Raw genomic sequence first — 18,074 nt, 5'->3', positions numbered from 1 at the left:
CAGAAAAAAAAATTGGCATATAAAAAGCATTACATGAATGGGAAACAATTTTGTGACCCTGGTTATTTGTCATCAGTGAATTTCTAGACTTCTCAGTTGAGCCTCCTTTACAAAGAGACTTTATAGGCCAGAGAGGTATTTACTGTTGTGCTGTAAGATAATATCCTGACTGTTACTTATTCTGGAAAGAAGAATTTAGGTCTCAACATGACCTGTAAAGCACTGAAGAGAGTGAAAACAGATCATAGACTTGATATTTTTCTTACAAATTTATTCCTCTTAAGTTTCTCTACTTGCTCTAGCGAGAAAGTCAAGGAGACAGACAGACAGCCCAACAGTGCAACTGCAGTCGCAGTAATCAGGGCACCCGTTCAGCAAGTAGCAAGTAGTAGGGGTTAAGTACTCCCCAGTACGCAACTTCACATGGTGCAGTGGTTTAAATGTAAATCCTCCCTTGATTAAATGTTTCTGAAGCTTAGAAGCAGAGAAAAATAAAGTAACAACCTAAAGGCAGAGCAGAGAGGCGCAACTGCACCCTGAGATGGCTGAATTGTGATGGGAGGGAGGAAGGGCACACACGGTCCTGCGGGAGGGACATGCTGGGCTGTGCTGGTGATGCAACAAGGGCTATTTCCATGTCCTGCCAAGGGCCACATCGCAGGAGGAAGGAGTGGAAGGAAAGGCAGTGGAGGTGGCCATTGTGATGTGCCTAGATGACTTCCCATCCAAGCAATAAGTGCAGAAGCCAAGGAAAACCTGACTCTTTTCTTGAAACAATATCATAATGGCCTTGAGGTGGGTGGTTTTGAGGGTGCTTCCACCCCAAAGAGGCAGGAGAGCCCCTCATTCTTCCCCACTCGTGTCATAAGTAACACCTCTCCAGCTTGGCTTTCCATGGGATCCTCACAGTAATTGCTGTCTTTCTGGGCAAGGAAGACTGACCACAGCTGTCATGTGGACGTACTGAGGAACTGCCTCATTGGCCATCTTCACTGGCACAAAATTCTTGCAGGGTTGGGGTGTTTTTTTGCTTTTTCTTAAAATAGTAAACTGTACAGTGAAGTCTCTGTGTGAGTCTCACCTTTATAACTGAGCGTGAGCTGATGCAAGTTGTTCGCCGTATTCCCATTGTAGTGCAGTGGTGGTGGAGTCTACTTCAGAGGTCTTTCATTCCCCTTACGCACAGAAATCGCTGGCAGGCGAAAACCAGGTGGTTTTGCCAATTTGCTGATGTGCATGTGTGAGGGTCAAAATACCATTTGTAATTCTCCTTTGACATCTGGCCTATTGTGGCTATGTTATGCTGTGCAGAGTAATGAACTGACTCTGCATAGCAATACGTTGACTAACCACAGTCATCTGGTAAAAAGATTGCTGCCTTCTATCTCCAGAAGACACACCGACATGCAGCTAGTACTTAAAATAACAGAGATAGACAGTAGCTCTCTGATCAAACCTTCAGCAGCAGAACCTTTACAACCTGCTAAGCAATTCAGTATATATGACTTAAATAGCTCCAGCACGTGCTGTATGGCCCTAATAAAATGGCCTCAGCGTAGTACTCGGGAAATATTTTTTACCATCACAAATTCACAAAGAAGGTGAGAGCAGATTAACAGGTCGGGATGGAGGCTGAGCTGAAGAGAGAGGGGCATGTTCTCAACCCTGAGCTATGCATGGCATACGATTTCAACGTGAAGAGAGCGATTGCAGTTGTAGTGGGAGTTTTTGTTGGCTGACTCTATCCTTTCCTAGAATAGGTGGATTATTCCGAAGCAGCAAACTGAAAAAGTTGCGTGTTATTAAGTTTGCAGAGACCTGGAACAGAATTTTTGTGATGTGATGTAAAGCTAACGTGCCATGGTATACATGCACACCAGTTCAAAGGCACAGTTGTGGGATGGGTGCCTTCTTCCCCCAAACTAGAAGGCCACCTTGGTGACCTTGAGAGCTGAAAGCCTCTGTTGCTGTAGTGTCAGCCACACTGAAAGGTTTGTATCTCTGTGGGTGAACCAAACGCTGAAAAATTGCCCTTGCTAGACTCCATTTGCTTTTTCTGGGATTCTGGGGTATTCAGGGTATTCTGGTATATTCTGAGGTATTCAGGGAAAAAAGATCCTGCTCCTGCAATGCTATCACATACTGAGCTTTTGGGCTGGGCCTTCAGCAAGTAGAAATCATCTCAAGTTGCACTATTACAAGAGCTGCTGTCCCTGTCCTTGTCCTTGGCTATTTAGAGGGTTCCGATGTTGTTGTTAACACCTAATTCAGAATCTTCTTTTCCTTAATTTCCGCTCACTTTTCATTCTCAACATCTGCCTTTGGCACCTTTCCATTGACAGTATCTGAGATGCCCACCTTAGTTTCTTGCCCTGTGCCTGTGCACAGACTGTCTTCTCTTTCCTCCATCGGACTTTTCCTGGAGATCTTTCCTTGCTGTGGGGAATAGAGACCCACGTCTGTCTCTCCGCTGTGCGCTCGCCAGCGTGGTGTATGTTAGAGGGCTGTCTCCGAGAGCTGCTTCTGCATGTTTGAAGGCACGGTCGTGCTCTGTGTCTGCACGTTGGACAGACATGAGTTGTTTCAAGTTTGAGAACAAGCCCTTCAGGACCAGGTGGGAATGGGCTACCACTCATAAACTAATAACAAACTTACAAAGCAATGTATATTTTTCCAACTGCTGTTCTGAAAGGGAGGATGCAGCTCCAGCCGGTAAGGGTTAAAAAGCCTTCCTGGCTTATTGCTTTTCAGTCTGCGTGGATGCCACTTTGGTAATCTTCCCCCCTTCCTTCTCTGGAGAATTAAAATACACCTGCCCACATAATGCAGGCAGGCACACAAGCTGACCAGGAACACATGCCGACTCTCAACACTACTAAATCACGTAAGCTGCTGCTGCTGTGCTTGCGGGAGGGAAAGCAATTACCAGGCTCGGAGTCAGCTTAGTAGGAAGGGGGCAAGACTTTCAATACTATTTTTCTGTGTAAGCACAAACATCCCCAAAAGCTGTGGCTGAGTTATGGGAATACAGTAAGCTTGCTGAGTAGGCAAGTGCTGTGTCAACAGGTAAAAGCTCTCAGTCCCGATAGTTTGTGAGCAGGGAAGGCGCTACATCGGCCTGGGCCTCACACAGACGACTCCTGCGTTACTGCGAGGTGGGGAGAGCAGCTGAGTCCTCGGAGGGAGCTGGAAGGGCAGTTGCTGGCTAGCCAGAAGGCTTTGAGAAGGGAGAGCGCTCGCTCTTCTGGGTTGAATTTTCAAAAGCCCCCATTTTGGCTCAACGTGTATCCCTAAGCCTGTGAATCAGGTGATTTTCGGCGTGAGTTGGGCGTTTCATACTTTTGAAATTCCCACCCTTAGTCTCCCGGGCAGGCTGTGGCACAGCAGGTGCCAAGTGCTGGGCGTGTGGATAGTCCCGACTGCCTGCTCTGACATTAACCGCAGTCGTTACCTTTCCTAAAGACAAAAATCCAGCTGCTTTCGATGGGGCTCCTCGTGCGCTTGAAATGATGCAACGTGATGAATCGAGAGGCTAATCACTTGGGCCGCAATCCCACAAATATTTACCCATGTGCTTTAGCTCTGTTACTGGAATAGTCCAGCTGACTGCGGTGGATGACACATCCTAGTATTGCTGAGCACTTGTGTAAGGCCTGGCAGGACCGTAACTCTGGTCCTTTTCAGTTTCCCATCCATGGGATGAGTTTAATATCCTGCTGCAGTCCCTTTCTCTGGAAAGGTTTGGGTTTTGGGTCACTTATTTGTTTAACCAAACAGATCTGCTTGATTTTCTTATTGTAACCAAGGAGCTATAATATTGGAAGGGGACTTCTCATGGTCCCTGCTTTGACAAGCCCTCAATCAAATTGCTGAAAAATATGCCCATTCTAAAACAATAAATAGCACAGATTACACAGAAAAATACCTTCCCAGTTCTACTGCTCAGCCTTCCCATGTCAAGTGTCAGGCGAGAGCAAGTATTTCCAGTTCAGCAGCTCAGCCACTCATGTAAGGAAGGGACTGTAAAAGAATAGCTAGACCTTATCAGTTGTCAGAAAACTCTTTAGTGACTTGATTTTTCTTTATAAAATGTAATAACTGTCAGAGGTAGAGAATATATATCTCTTCCCAACTGGCAGCCAAGGGTAGCTGCAAAGGGCAAGCAGTTTGGATACTCATAAATGTGTGATTACAGGCATTTCTACTGAAGGAGAGGGGAATATTGATGCAATATTCGTCATTTTTATTAGCTTAATATTCTTCTTTCTTAGCACCATATCCAAACTGCTACATCTTTCTTCACATACAGTGGTTGTCCATCTAAGATAGGCTGTTGCTCTTTCCATTTCTAATCCAACGCTCTCCAGCTCCTTGCAGAAAGCTGGAATACGAGGGTTCGCTGTGGTACGCCTTCCCTGTCGAAAAGATACCTGTCCCTGCAAGGATTGCTTTCAGCTTCCAGGTTGCTATGCAATTGCTTCCCCTCCTGCTCTGTCATCTGCCCTGTTTCAAGTGTCAGTGCTTTAGGATATCAGGAACCTCTCAAGACATATTTTTCACTGTGCGTAGAACAACATGGTCCTATGTCCTCTTCAGGGCATGCCAGGATCCTGTGATGATAGCCCAGAGAAAGTCTGTGTGATGGTAACTTGTTTGTGAGTGCAGCACCCCAAGGCGTTCTTGATGGGAGAGGAGATGGCTTTTCAGTTACAAGTCTTGGGAGCGAGGTGGTGAGTTGCAGCTTGTGAACGCTGGCGGAGGGGCTTTGGGACAGACAAGTTGAAGGGAACCCACCAGTGCTCCTGTGGACCGGTGCACTGTGAAAAATAAATGCGGCAAACAATGTCCTTGGAAGGAAACTGTTCTCAGGATCTGCTCCAGCTTTCCCTGGGTAAGAAGCGATGCTGAGACTAGGGAACAAAGGGCTCCATCCCAGATTAAGACGGCATTAATCAGCTGTTTCCTGGGCTGCACCAGCCAGAGTGAACAGAGAGGAGGGAAAGGGTTCTCTCTCTTTTTAAAGTGCACGCTCAAGAAGTTAAGAGATGGATTCCTTTTTCTCCATGGTATTTCTGTTCCTGTTGGGGCTGTTTCCACCATTAAGCCTAATTACTTAGCTTTTTATGTGCTATCCATTTCTTTTCATCATTTTAAAAACTTCAGTTGCCATAACAACATAATGCAATCAGTGAAACATAGCAGCTATTTTCTGTAGTCAAGGTCTGTGCACTGTCAAGGATGTGAGCCATTTAAGCAAATCTTCACCATCCCCCTTCCTCCCTCCTCTTTCTCGCTCTCTCTTTTTCTCCCTAAACAAGCTCATAACAGGAAGGAGAAACCATCAGGAATAATTAGACACAATAGCAGAGCAAATCCCAATCGTACTCATGCAGTCTACTCTAATGAACTTCTAGCACTAATCTTGGAAGTGTTGATGTTCCTTTTTAATCACTTTTTTGATGTCATAGATGGATTAGCTGCAGCAGGACCTTGATAATGCACGCTAGAGTCAGGAGACCCAGTGCTTATTCAGAGAAAGAAAAGAAAACCAAAAGCTTTGCATACTTTGCTCATTTTTTTCTTCATTCGTTCCTCAGTTTCAAATGCTTATTGAGAATATATGCCTATTGTACCATATTAGTAAATAGAACGGAGTGTATTTTGTAGATTCATGGGATTTAATCATGAAAAGTCGTAGCATCTATTATTAAATCATTGCTGGAAGGCTGGGAGAAACCGCCGCGTTTTTGTGTGGGTGGTGAGACTTGCAACAAAGCATAGTATAACTGCTGGGCTGCTACTGCACACATATATAAAAAGCAGTCTGAAAATAAATCTGGCAGTCTGGTTCAGTGCTATTCTAGGCAGTGTGAATATAAGATCCATCCACAATGTCTTACTCACTCCTTGACCTCCATGAAGGTTTTCCTGGAATAGCAACGAGTGAGTTTTGAAGCCTGGGATTTGGCTTAAGCAGCCCCTCTCTGGCAGAGGACTGAAGAGTTTGCTTTGCCTTTACGGAGCTCGTCTGCCGCAGGCAGAGTTTTCTGGTGGCTTCTGAGTCGACCGTTGCCCATTCACTCTTTCCACTTGTGTGCTTCTGTTTCAGCACCTTGTCCAAGCAAAGGAAGAACGTCATCAGCTGTGTCACCGTGCATGACTCCCCCTACTCCGATTCCTCCAGCAACAACAGCCCGTACGCCGTGCAGCATCGCGCAGGGCAGAATAACGGGAACACCTACGACACCAAAGGGGTTCCAGAGACTCACTGCAGTGGGAACCCCCGAACGATCATCGTGCCACCACTGAAAACCCAGGCCAGTGAGGTGTTGGTAGAGTGCGATAGCCTGGCACCAGGTAAATTGCACCTCTTCCGTCAAGAAAATTAGTAAGAAATAAATGATTTATCTTGGAAGAATCTCATTGTTCGGTTTCATTTTGTTTGTTTGTTTGTTTGTTTTGTTTTCCAAAGAAACCGTGCTCCTGCCCTTCTCTCAAGTGACACATCTGTTCTTGGGAGCCATATTGCATTATTTATGTGCCCTGGTACAGTCAGGAGTCATGGGGGCAACTGTCGTTCCCAGTTGCTTCTGTGCAAACCCAAGAACAGAATGCAGCCTTTAGCTCAACATTTGACATGAAAGGCTCCCAAATGCAAGTGTGAACCTTTGCTGCCTTGCTTTTCCATAGGTTTACTTTAAAACGGGTAAGAGATTGAAAACACATGTGCATTTTCATCCAAACTTGTTGACGTTTCTGGGAAGAACATTCCCCCAGGATCTTCATTATGGACTGATGAGGTTTGCTCACCCAGAGCCTCCGCGATGCTAGGTAGTACGATGTGTTGAAAAGGGGCTTATGGTGGAAGTCTGGCCCAAAGCAATTGGCTTGGAGCTACTTGGCAGTCCTTTCTTTTGACGCACTGCTGGTGAACACAAAGGCTCAGAGGGTGAGCTCCCCACTAGCTCCTTCTTCCTCCCTTCCTACTCACCGCGAGGTCAGCCAAGCCAGGCCTTTTTTGTGCTGTGCACACTATACTTTCCTTCCTCTCCTTGGGATTTGTACCTGCATCGTACAGTTCTGCTGGCAGAACGGTTTCTCACACTTCTGAAGGATCTATAAAGCCTTCTCCAGGCCCAGTTTGGGTCCAGATATCGGGTCTGCTTGTCTGCCTCTAGAATAACAGGCTGGTCGTGTATACGAAGCACTGCTGAGGTATTCTGTTAATTAAGAGAAGCCATGTTCTTATCCTGCTTCTGTTGTATGTCTCCTCCCAAAAGCCACTCAGGAGGAGATTCAGTGAGGAAAAGGTAGGGTGAGCAATTAAAGAATGTGATGTAAGCTACAAATGTGTTTCCTTTCCTGGCACAGTCACCACCAGTCACCACTCATCCTCCTACAAGTCCAAGTCCTCCAGCACCGTGACCTCCACCAGCGGTCACTCTTCAGGGAGCTCGTCTGGAGCCGTTGCCTATAGGCAGCAGCGACCAGGAGCACATTTCCAGCAGCAGCAGCCTCTTAATCTAAGTCAGGTAAGTCAACCGAGACAAATTTTGGTGGTGCGTCATCCAGCTGTAACCTACCGCTCCTCCAGCATGGGCTGTCCTGTTCTGACCTAATGATAGTTGGGCCCCATGTCAAGTTTGGTCAGCTTGTTTCAACTTCACTGCATTCTTTGATGTTCCAGCTCGGGCAGTGGAGGTAGTGCAGATCCCGCCCCCGAGTGGGCTGGCAGTACTCTTAATCGTGTGTTTTGAAGACAGACGATCTAACTGTAAGTGGGAATAATGCGAGAGAGAAGGTGCAGTGGCTCAGGCACAAAGAAGTAACGCAGGACCTTGTTGTAAGGACTGAATTCTCCTCAGCTAGAGGTAACCAAGGGGAGAGTATCTTCCAAGTGAAGGGAGTGCATCAGCCTGGCTGCAGGACTGGGAGAGAAGTCCCCATCAGATGTGACAAGGCAAAGCAGAGCCTCTCTGCATATACATGACCTCATGTAATGAGTTTGATCCATCCCGTGATAAACCTGGGCTGAGATCTGGGCAAATCCCGTTGCCCGGCAGCATGCAGTTCTCAAGATGTTTCATAGTCTGTGATCAAAACACCCGGGGCTCACCAGGAGCTTCAGTAAATAACACCCTCTTCACGTACTGCACCTGGGGCCTCGCTCTACCCTGAGGTGAGGTAATGGGAGTAGGGAAGTTACAGCACAGTTACCAACCAAGAGGAAAAAGCCTGGAGAGTTCAGAGGACAGCGCTGGTTTGCATCCAGATCGGGATATAAGCAGAACTGTTTGGTTTTTTAAAAAAAAAAAATAAATAAAAAGAATGTCCCCTCCCCCTCAAAATGCAGTGGAAATTTAAAAATTTAAGCAAACTTGAAATAAAAGTGAGTGAAAATGGAGGAAGTGGGCGAGGTGCTGTTTCCAAAAGTGGGGGAGGCGTGTGGCTGCCGCATTTTAGACCACAATGACAGCGCAGGGACTGCTTACAAAGAGGATGAGAAGGCTTGGAAGACTAGAAGGAAATAACGTGGAGCATTGCCCTTCTTGCCTTCTAATTCCTACTTTATTGGCTATGTAATACTGTGACTACAAATGACCGGGAAAACTCGTTGACATTATTGTACAATGCCAAAAAAAACTTAGAAAAATCCCTGAAAAACTACATTGCTCCTGCCCCACTGCAAGAAATTGCCTGTACTCAAGTAACTATAGGTGATTACATGAGGGTACCAGGCACCAACAGGATCTGATCAAGCCAAGGGTTTTATCTTTTAAAAATAAAGTAGTTATTTTACTAACCGAGGAAATGATAACCGCAAAGACCCTAACTGAGCAAAAATAAATTGCCTGTTCCAGGCGTAGTTGGGCAAGTCCATTCCCCTGAGCTATCAGCACACCACATTTTGTCAGCAGAGAATTCACTAGCAAAAGCCGTGCGTTTGTTGTGTGAGCGGCTGGACTCGTGGAAGATGTTCTTGGGAGCCGGGCATCCAAGGTTGGGTTTTCGTGGTAGCTGTGCCAGCAGGTCGTGGCTCAAAGTGGGGGACTCTGTTGTCCTTTGGGGGGCCATTTTGGTGAATGTGTGAAACTGCAGGGTCTTCCTGGGCTTGGGAGGGACCCTTTGCCGTCACCTGTTTCCAAGGGAGGACTGTGGTGATGCTGAGGGTGCCAGGAGGAGCGCAAGGGACTTTTCTGAGGCCGTCCTGGTGTCGTAGGGAGGCTCCCAGGCGCCACTCAGGAGGTAAAGAGCCGTCTCTTGTCTTGTAACCGCTTATCACTGTTGCTGTCTTTATCCAGGCCCAGCAGCACATCACGACCGATCGCACAGGGAGTCACCGGAGACAGCAAGCCTACATCACTCCAACGATAGCTCAGGCCCCGTACTCTTTCCCGCACAATAGTCCCAGCCATGGTACAGTTCATCCTCACTTGGCCGCGGCTGCCGCTGCTCACCTGCCCACCCAGCCCCACCTCTACACATACACCGCCCCTGCCGCCCTGGGCTCCACGGGCACCGTCGCGCACCTGGTGGCCTCCCAAGGGTCGGCGCGGCACGCCGTGCAGCACACCACCTACCCCGCCAGCATCGTCCACCAGGTCCCTGTCAGCATGGGCCCGCGGGTTCTGCCCTCACCCACCATCCACCCGAGTCAGTACCAGGCTCAGTTTGCCCACCAGACCTATATCAGTGCTTCTCCAGCCTCCACAGTCTACACTGGATACCCACTGAGCCCCACCAAGGTCAACCAGTACCCTTACATCTAAACACTGGAATAAGGAGCGAGAGACGCACCCGTCCCGGGGGAGTGAGGCGGCCGCTTTTGTACTGAAGAACATGGCAAACTAACAATGCAATGGGGAGGCTCGCGCGAAACTTGAACGAAGGAGACTTTAAGGAAGAAACGAGAAGGAGGAAAGAAGGGGGAGAACCAATTCTACACTTTTTATTTAAAAAAAAAAAAAAAAGAAAATGGAAAAAAAGAACAGAAAAAAAAAATAAAACAAAACCACAAAAACCAACCATTCTGCACCAAACTAGAGAGAGAGAGAGAGAAGCAGAAGGACCCTCCAGCGGGTCCTGTCTTTTGGAGAACTTCACCAATAGACTTTTAAAGGTTATTTTCATCCAATAGTGAGCTACATTTAGAAATTTGTTGTCCAGAACACCTAAAATGAAATCCATTAGGTTTTTAATTCAGTAGGTATATGGATTAGGGATTTATCCAGCATTTCAAAAGGTTTATGCCCCATCTTTGCAGTGGTGTCCGTATCCCAAAGCATACATGAGGTTTGGGTTTTTTTTTCTGGAAATAGAAAGTGGGTAAGGGAGGCTGAGGGAGGAGGAGAAAATGTTGTCCCAGTGCTCTAAATTCGGATCTAGCCCTGCTACGCTTAAACACAGGCGGGAAAAACAGGCCGCGCCGCACTGGTCGAGAGGAGAAGCAATGGGGATGTTTTTCCCTTTCCTTGAACACACTGGATAAATCCCTGAGAAATGCTATTCCTAAACGAGATCTCTAATAATGTATGTTAGATTTCAGTTGCGTTTCATTTTATTTTATTCGTAAATTTTCCTTTTCAATCCCTAGCCGTTTTAGTATAGGAGGAAACATTTTAGCTGCCCCACTTCCCCCCAGCCCCGGTAGAATGTAGCACTATACAGGTCATACGCCCTTTTTACTATTTTGTGTTGAACTTCAACGATACCAATAGACTATTCCTCAATGTGATTGCACAAAGAAAAGTGATATAACATAGGCATGTAACAAATGTGATTGTCCGGGTATGTGCGTGCGTGTGTGTGCGTGTGCGTGCGTGCGTGTGCGTGCAGATGCTGCCTTCTCTCTGTGGTGTGTTCCTCGGCACAGCCATTACAACTGTCACAGTCTTAGTTTTACATCATTCCCTCGTAGTGCCTTACCGAACTACAGACGCGGTTTAAGGGTTTACTTCCACTGGTACTCCTAGGAACTGACTGAGGCTAGTCGGAATTTACTCTCACCTCTTTTTCTTTTTTTTTTCTTTTTTTTGGGGGGGGGTTGTTACTGCAGATCTTCTTCTTCTGCTGGTGGTGTTGGTTCGTTGTTTTTTTTACCACGTCGTCAATCTTAGCTCACTTGGCGAGGTGTTGGGGAGGCTCGTCGGGGTTGGAGGTGTGTATAGCTGGGTGTTTTGTCGAGCACTGGATGGGCTGGAAGCAACCAGGTCGGTTGTGAGACCCAGGGTGTCTCCCAGAGGGTTGGGGGATTCGTCTGTGGACTGGTCTGTTTCTATCCTGTTGAAGTAGCAGGTTTCTTCCCCAGAAACTGAATTCTCATTCTGCTGTTTGCCGACGTTCTCGGTGGAGTGGGAGGGCAGCGTCCTCCCAAGTTGTCGGTCGGGTTGTCCCGGTTGTGTGTCTGAAATGGGAACAAAACTTTAGCCCATGAAAGGGGGAAACACTAGTTGTTGCCGACATCTCTCACTACGTCTGTCGATGGGAGGAGGGACGGGAAAGGGCTGGAGTCCTAAAGGAAGCACGAGAAAATCCAGTTGAGAGAGTCAAACTCAGGTTTCTTAAGTGAAAAGAGTATTGTAATACATCGGGCCTTACCCACTCTAACGTAGCTGTGACCGTGTGCGTCTTCCCTCCTCCCTTCTCACCCGCCCCCTGAAAGATTGCCTGCAGCAGCAGAGTGACCCCCGAACTGGAGAGCACGGTGATCCTGTGGGCCCTCCATGCTGAGGAACGCTACGTGGTCATCTTGTTTTCCAACAGGTTTCTAAAGAGATCCTCTTCCACAGTTGAGTGTGGTTCGGAGGGGAGTTTTGCTGGTAACGGCAGTGTACCAATATTTGGAAGTGTCTCTGGGGTACCCATGTCTGTGGATGGCCTGGGGAGGAAGGAGAGAAGAGAGTTTGATAGAATGTTTCCGTGTTTCCGTGAAAGCTGAAGTCTACGTGGCTGCTCGGTTCCGCTCTACGTTTCCCTGTAACTAGAGCAGGGAGTATTCAGGTATTTCACAAGATGCTGGAAAATAGCAGGTCCGTCGGCGGGGTGGCGAGGGATGGGTTCCCTGGGTGGCAGTGAGGAAGGAGGCTCTCTCAGGCGGGAAAAGTTGACAGAAAGACAAGGAAAAATACATTGTTGGGTGGTAAGTGCTTGGCTGGCCTGGAAGAAGGTGGGATCCCGTTATGCATAGACAGTTCAACGAGGCTGTTGTCTTCTGGCAAACCACCAAATAACCTCCCTGGTTGCCAGCTCTGGTTCCTGGGCTCTCCTCACACAGTTTTCTTCTCCTGCCTGTCCTTCATTCCAGCTCAATACACTGTAGATGAGGATGCGGTCTCCCAGCAGCCTATGCACCTTACCCCCTCTCTGCTCCAAAAGGCAACACGTCCCCTTTCCTCCGAGGCAGGAAAATAAAGCCCAGCTCTCTCTGTTGCATTCCTCTCCTCTCCCACCAGTTCGGGAGCGAGGGCGTCGTGCTGCTTGTGTCATGAAAAAGAAAGATAATGTTATTTTATTGTATGGTTGTTATGATTATTATTTTATTATTATTATATTTTACTCTGGGTTTTAATTGCACACGCATTCCTTAATCTTTGTGGGTTTTTTTTTCTTGTAGTATTGTTGTTATTGTTGTTAATTTTATTTCTCTTCATCAGTGGCATCAGAAGGGTTGCTGTGTTTGTGAAAACTGCAGGAGGAAGGGGAAACTAGATTGCCCCCAGGATGAAAACTCTGCCTCTAACCGAGGGGGAGTGGAGCTGCTCTGTTAGAAGCAGTTACAGCCTTGAGGGACAGGAGTTATCCTCCGGGTGACATCTGCATTTCAGAATCAGTCCAGAAACATTCATGCAGAGGCCAAAACCGAACAGCAGCTAACGTAATGATCTGTCAGGAGAGCTGGATCAAAGGCAGGTAAGGACCTTGGTGCCCTAGGATCCAGCCCACCATCACTTTGTTTGATAGGAATTTATATGAGATGAAGACCTATTTGTGCTCCAGGCCATGATTATTGGGCCCTTTCGATGAACCCAAGGTCACGCTACACCTTAAGGGTTTGGTTTTCCTAAAGGAGAAAGTAGGTAGATGGCTCTCCAGAAACAGGGCTATAGGAGAAGCCACGGCGGAGGCGTGAGCGCGGCTCTCAGTCCCATCACTGGATAAAGGACACTGGCACGCACGCACGGACGGTGTTACGGTGTTAGCTGGGTAAAGCACGGCCGCAGACAGGGCAGGGTCCCTCACCTGGTCTTCCTCTCTCACTGGAGGTTGATCAGGTGTCCTCATGGCCAGGATGCTTGGCTTGCATTTTTTTTTGTCCCTGATGTAGATTTTCCCTTCTTTTATAATTATTTGTTGTGGAATTTTATTAAGCTATTCTGGTTGCTAGAGTTGAGGTATTTATGTTTTCCTTTGCATCGCCTGCTCTGTTAGAATGGGGCGAAGCAGTAACTGAACTCAGACTCCATAAAAAAATGATAGGACTTCAGCGGAGACTTAAAGTTAATCATGCACTTGAGTGCTTTGCTAAAGAACAGACTGAAACCCTTCAAGTTAATTACTTGTTTATGCGCTCCTCTGGCCTAGGACTGGCGAAGCGTGGAAGGTTGCAATCTCAATCACAGTAATGTTTTACTTCTATTAATTGCGTTTTCCCTGTGTACCCATCTGACCTGCTCTCCCACGCGGGCTCGAATCTGATTTTGGGGGGTGTTTGGCAGCAGGGCTATGAGAATGGCAGATGGTGGCAGCGAGAAGGGGTGCAGTGCATGCCGGAGGAGCCACCTTTCACGTTGTCCATGCTGCAGTCGCTGACCTGCCAGCCGTAGGTGGTCAGATGATCGTGGTGATGGGTCGCTGTGATTGCAAGAGATGCACGGCACAGCCATCAAATTGCTTTGATGGTGCAACACTGCGTGTTTTCTGGTGGGTTATGGGGGAGCAGAGCAACACAGCAACACCTCCTCCCTCCCGCCTGTATAAAGGCATAGTATGGAAAAAATGTGGTACGGTTAGTCACAGGGGAAACCCGGTCGTTTTAGCAGAGCAAGCAAAAGCTTTCCATGCTGTCGGTGCCACATGCGTGATAACAGCCAGCTTGTTTTGCTCACAGAGTCCTTTGGAGAGGAAACGGGGTTGGTGTGGTTGGGGTTGGGTTGGTGGCCTTCATGTGCGTGGGGTAAACGGCATGGGAACTTGAGAGAGGAGGTGAATGTTTAGATACTGGAAGTCTTATGGGTGGCTTATGGCTGGCACAGTGAAAAAGTGGTCCCTTTCCCCATCATCTCGTCTTGCTTCTTATGTGGGAAGCAGAAGGAAGGATGGACATTGCCTCTCCTCAGTGGTGGATGTTCAAATTCCTGCTGTGAAACCATAAAGCAGGAGGGAGCGAAGAGAACCGCTAACATAAGCAGATTGGAAAACGAAAATGGAAGCACTTCTCACTGCAGACTGGGCCAAATCCAGTCGTTTGAGAGGGCAAATACAATTACATCTTCCCTGGCAGAGTTGTACCTGCTTGCACCCAACAAATTTGGCCTTGGCAGGTCTCTTTCTCTCTCTCTCTCTCTCATAGTTTTGTCATAATATGTAGAACATTCCAAGAAATGGACACTTGGACACTCACTCACACTGTGAGATTTTTCCTTTTTTGTACTTTCAAGGGATTATGTCTTGTAATTTTGTTTGAAGGCAATTCCATTAGCAAATTGAAGGGCGATAAACCTGTTCTTTTCTTTAACCAAAGATACTTTTTTTTTTCCCCCGAGAGAGAGAGAAAGAGACCTCCACCCACTCCAGAAATGACATGAAGCCATGAGTCATGACCGCCAGTCAATGGGGATAAGCTGTGGAACTCCATCTTTCCTTTCTCTTCTTTTTCTTTTTCTCTCTCAAGTTTCTGTCATCATTTCGAGTAGTTAGCTTGACAAGCAGATAAATTCACACTAAATATTGCTGCTATCCTAAACTGTAGGGGATGTTGAAAACTTTATTCTTCTCTCATTATTGTTCTCATCAATTAAAGTGTTTCAGTGGTGACACTGCGGTGTGGAAACGGTGAGCTGCATAGTGAGGATAAGCTTCTGGGTGCTCTGCTTGCTTCTGTAGTGTCTCCTCTGGATTTAGGATGCTGGTTTTGTTCCGTGGGTCAGACCCCACATAGTGCTGCCGTGGTCAGGTCTCCACACAGCTGGGCAAGGGCGTTGGACTTATGCGTGTGTTTTTCCCTGGCAATCAGCCCATCGGCAGTGCTACCCGTGGGCCAAATCCTGGATACCTGTACGCAAGGTCTGCAGAAATAATCTTTGTCGTTGAGGGTAGGCAACGCAGAAGGGAAAAATGTGGGAAGGGAATGATTTCCCCCTCCTGCTGACAAAGCGGCCCCTGCTGTGGTCCCATTTCCCATGGGAGCTTCAGAGCAGTGGATCTGCAGTCCTGGGCACTCATCCATGTCACCCCCTCTCCTTCCCCAAGTCTCGCCGGTGCTCCTGTGAGGAGAGTCCGCGTCCAAAGTATGTGGAGTCCCCGACTTACTTCTTGTGGCCTGCTCCTGTGCCTAAAAATCATTTTGCTCCCTCCGCACTCGGGGAGGAGAAGATGGGTCTGTGCTGCTGGGGTTCCCCCATTGCCGTACTCCAGCAAAGCTGCCTCTGACGATGGTGAGAACTTCACCCTGGTGAAGCCTCATGCAGACGCTGAGTGAGGTACAATGTTTTATGGTGGCGCTTGATGCCGTGGTGGCGGTCCTGGTGTTAATGGCTGTGTGCGGGCTCCTTGCTGGAGTGCTGCGGTGGACGGGAGGCGTTGGGCTCATGGGGCTGGTCCGCACTGCTGTGGTCCATCCTTCCCACCACCCGGGAACGCCACTACCTGCGAGTGACGCCGTGATGCCACCGTGCTCACCTCCCACCCCAGGGACGCAGCGGGACCCACCGCAGGAGCGGCCCCTTGCAGTGAGCCCGGGCAGCGTGCAGAGGAGTACCACTAACCCAGGGCTCTGACGCCGAAGGTGTCTTTTTCCCCCCTCCCCGTGACAAAGGTAACCGCTGGGAGTGCCCCCCGAGGCGGTAGTTACCGGAGGAGAGCTGCTGATGCAGGCGGAGGTGCGAGAAGTGGACTGGAGGGAAACCGGGCTGAGCTCCGCGCGTGTCAAACGCCTTCAGCGGGGAGACACATTTTAGAGTATTTGCATGTGTCCAAGAGTGAAATTCGAATGGTAGATTGGCTTGGTTCTTCAGAAGTCTTAGGAAGTGTACTAGGAGGCTTTGCGTTCGGCATTTATGGTTTGAAACTCCTGTTTCTCATTTACGGGTTAGCTTTGTCCTTCCAGTTTTAGCAGTGCTGCTATAACAGACTATTCATGTGTGTTTGAAGATAAAGTTTTTGTTTTTAATCTTTTGCTTATCATAGTTAATCTAAGAAAGGCAATACTAAAGGTATATTTTTTTCCAAAAATGATATTTTTTACTGCACTGATAAATATTGTGACATCTCTGTTCTTAACTCTTTCGCTGTGAGGGGAACTGTGTGCAGATTCACACGAACCTTGTAAATACTTGCGTGTACTTCTGACAGCCAGGGATTTATTTCCTTCCTTCCTTCCTTCCTTCCTTCCTTCCTTCCTTCCTTCCTTCCTTCCTTCCTTCCTTCCTTCCTTCCTTCCTTCCTTCCTTCCTTCCTTCCTTCCTTCCTTCCTTCCTTCCTTCCTTCCTTCCTTCCTTCCTTCCTTCCTTCCTTCCTTCCTTCCTTCCTTCCTTCCTTCCTTCCTTCCTTCCTTCCTTCCTTCCTTCCTTCCTTCCTTCCTTCCTTCCTTCCTTCCTTCCTTCCTTCCTTCCTTCTTTTGAACAAGGTTTCCTCTTTGAAACAGAAAGCAATGGGGCAACAATGCTCAGAGCAAAAGCAAAGCTTATCCCACTTTCAGAACATAGCCAAGGAGTTTCTGCAGTGCTGGCATAGAGTTAATATTTAATGCCGATGTGTTTTGACTTTATTATAATTTTTTTTTTTTCAGCAAACTGTTTGGAAAGGAATAAGACAGATAGAAAAGCTTTGGTCTGGAATTCTGATCAGAAATGTTACCCATCTACTTTATGGCACCTCCGATTTTTCTTTTGCTTTCTTTTCCTTAAAAAAAAAAAAAAAAAAAGTAAAAAATGGCTTGTTGCAGGCTTGCTCGCCTGAGCTCTAGGCTGGTCGGCGCCTGTCCCGGGGGCACCTGGTGCTCCGGGACCGCCGGCTCCTTTGGAAGCAAACCCACTGATCAGGATTCTGGATTCTGATTGCTACAAAGGGTATCCCCAGTACCGCGGGATACCTTCGTTTTTTTTAAAGAAGGATTTAGATACACTTATATTACGCAAACTGTGACCTAATGGCAATAATTACCTCAAATGTGGGCATTCATCCTGGTTTTAGCCTTTTTGAAAACATGTAGCCAGCTTGAACTTCGATTCAAAGACTCTGAACTCCGTAGGGGCGGAATAGCGATAAATGCCCACCCTGGTCATTGTTGCTTGAGTGAATTCTGAAGACAGTGAATCTTTAAAAAAGAAAAAAAAAATTAAACCAAGGAATAGATTACTCTTTTATGTATTTTAATCAATTGTGATGTTAAAATGCACATGTAAGTATATATGTTTATAGCTACTGTAAAATGCTTTGGCCTTCTAGAAGATATTTAATGAGTCACATTTTAAACCAATATGAACTGAATAATAGACTGTGGCTACTTAAACAGTTTTCTGGCTACATTTTATAGTTATTACAGTGTTTTATAGTTTACATTTAAACTGGTACTTTTTAAGGGAAATCTTGTGTTTATAAGTGACACCTTCAAAATCTCAATACAGCTGCCTCTTTTTAATTTTGCCCGTTAAAAATGGAAAAGTACAAGTGTGTCTTTAATATGTATATTCTGTTTTGAGATATAACATAGTGTTGGAAAGTCAGTCCAGAGATCAAGTAATCCACTGTATTCCAAAGTCTGGTCAAAAAAACACTCCACCCACTTTGAAGATTTTAGTCCAACAGATAAGCTATTTGTTTGTTCGCTTGTTTTAATAACATACCTTATCAGGCTC

At 47.0% G+C, this 18,074-nt stretch overlaps 1 protein-coding gene across 4 annotated transcripts in view; it reads left to right on the top strand.

Moving 5' to 3' along the window:
* The window catches only part of HIPK2 (homeodomain interacting protein kinase 2), a 132,461-nt gene extending 122,449 nt beyond the window's left edge, over positions 1–10,012 (top strand). For all 4 annotated transcript variants that reach the window (XM_063320438.1, XM_063320423.1, XM_063320432.1 and 1 more), the window contains 3 exons: positions 6,110–6,357; positions 7,372–7,532; positions 9,303–10,012. In XM_063320438.1, coding sequence (XP_063176508.1) covers positions 6,110–6,357; positions 7,372–7,532; positions 9,303–9,770 — 877 coding nt within the window. In that variant the 3' untranslated portion in view covers positions 9,771–10,012. The remainder of the gene's footprint in view (positions 1–6,109; positions 6,358–7,371; positions 7,533–9,302) is intronic.
* The last annotated feature ends 8,062 nt before the right edge of the window (positions 10,013–18,074 follow it).

The sequence above is a fragment of the Chroicocephalus ridibundus genome, chromosome 1 (genome assembly GCF_963924245.1).
Source record: "Chroicocephalus ridibundus chromosome 1, bChrRid1.1, whole genome shotgun sequence".
NCBI classification, from domain to species: Eukaryota; Metazoa; Chordata; class Aves; order Charadriiformes; family Laridae; genus Chroicocephalus; species Chroicocephalus ridibundus.
This window is presented reverse-complemented; position numbering and strand designations above follow the sequence as displayed.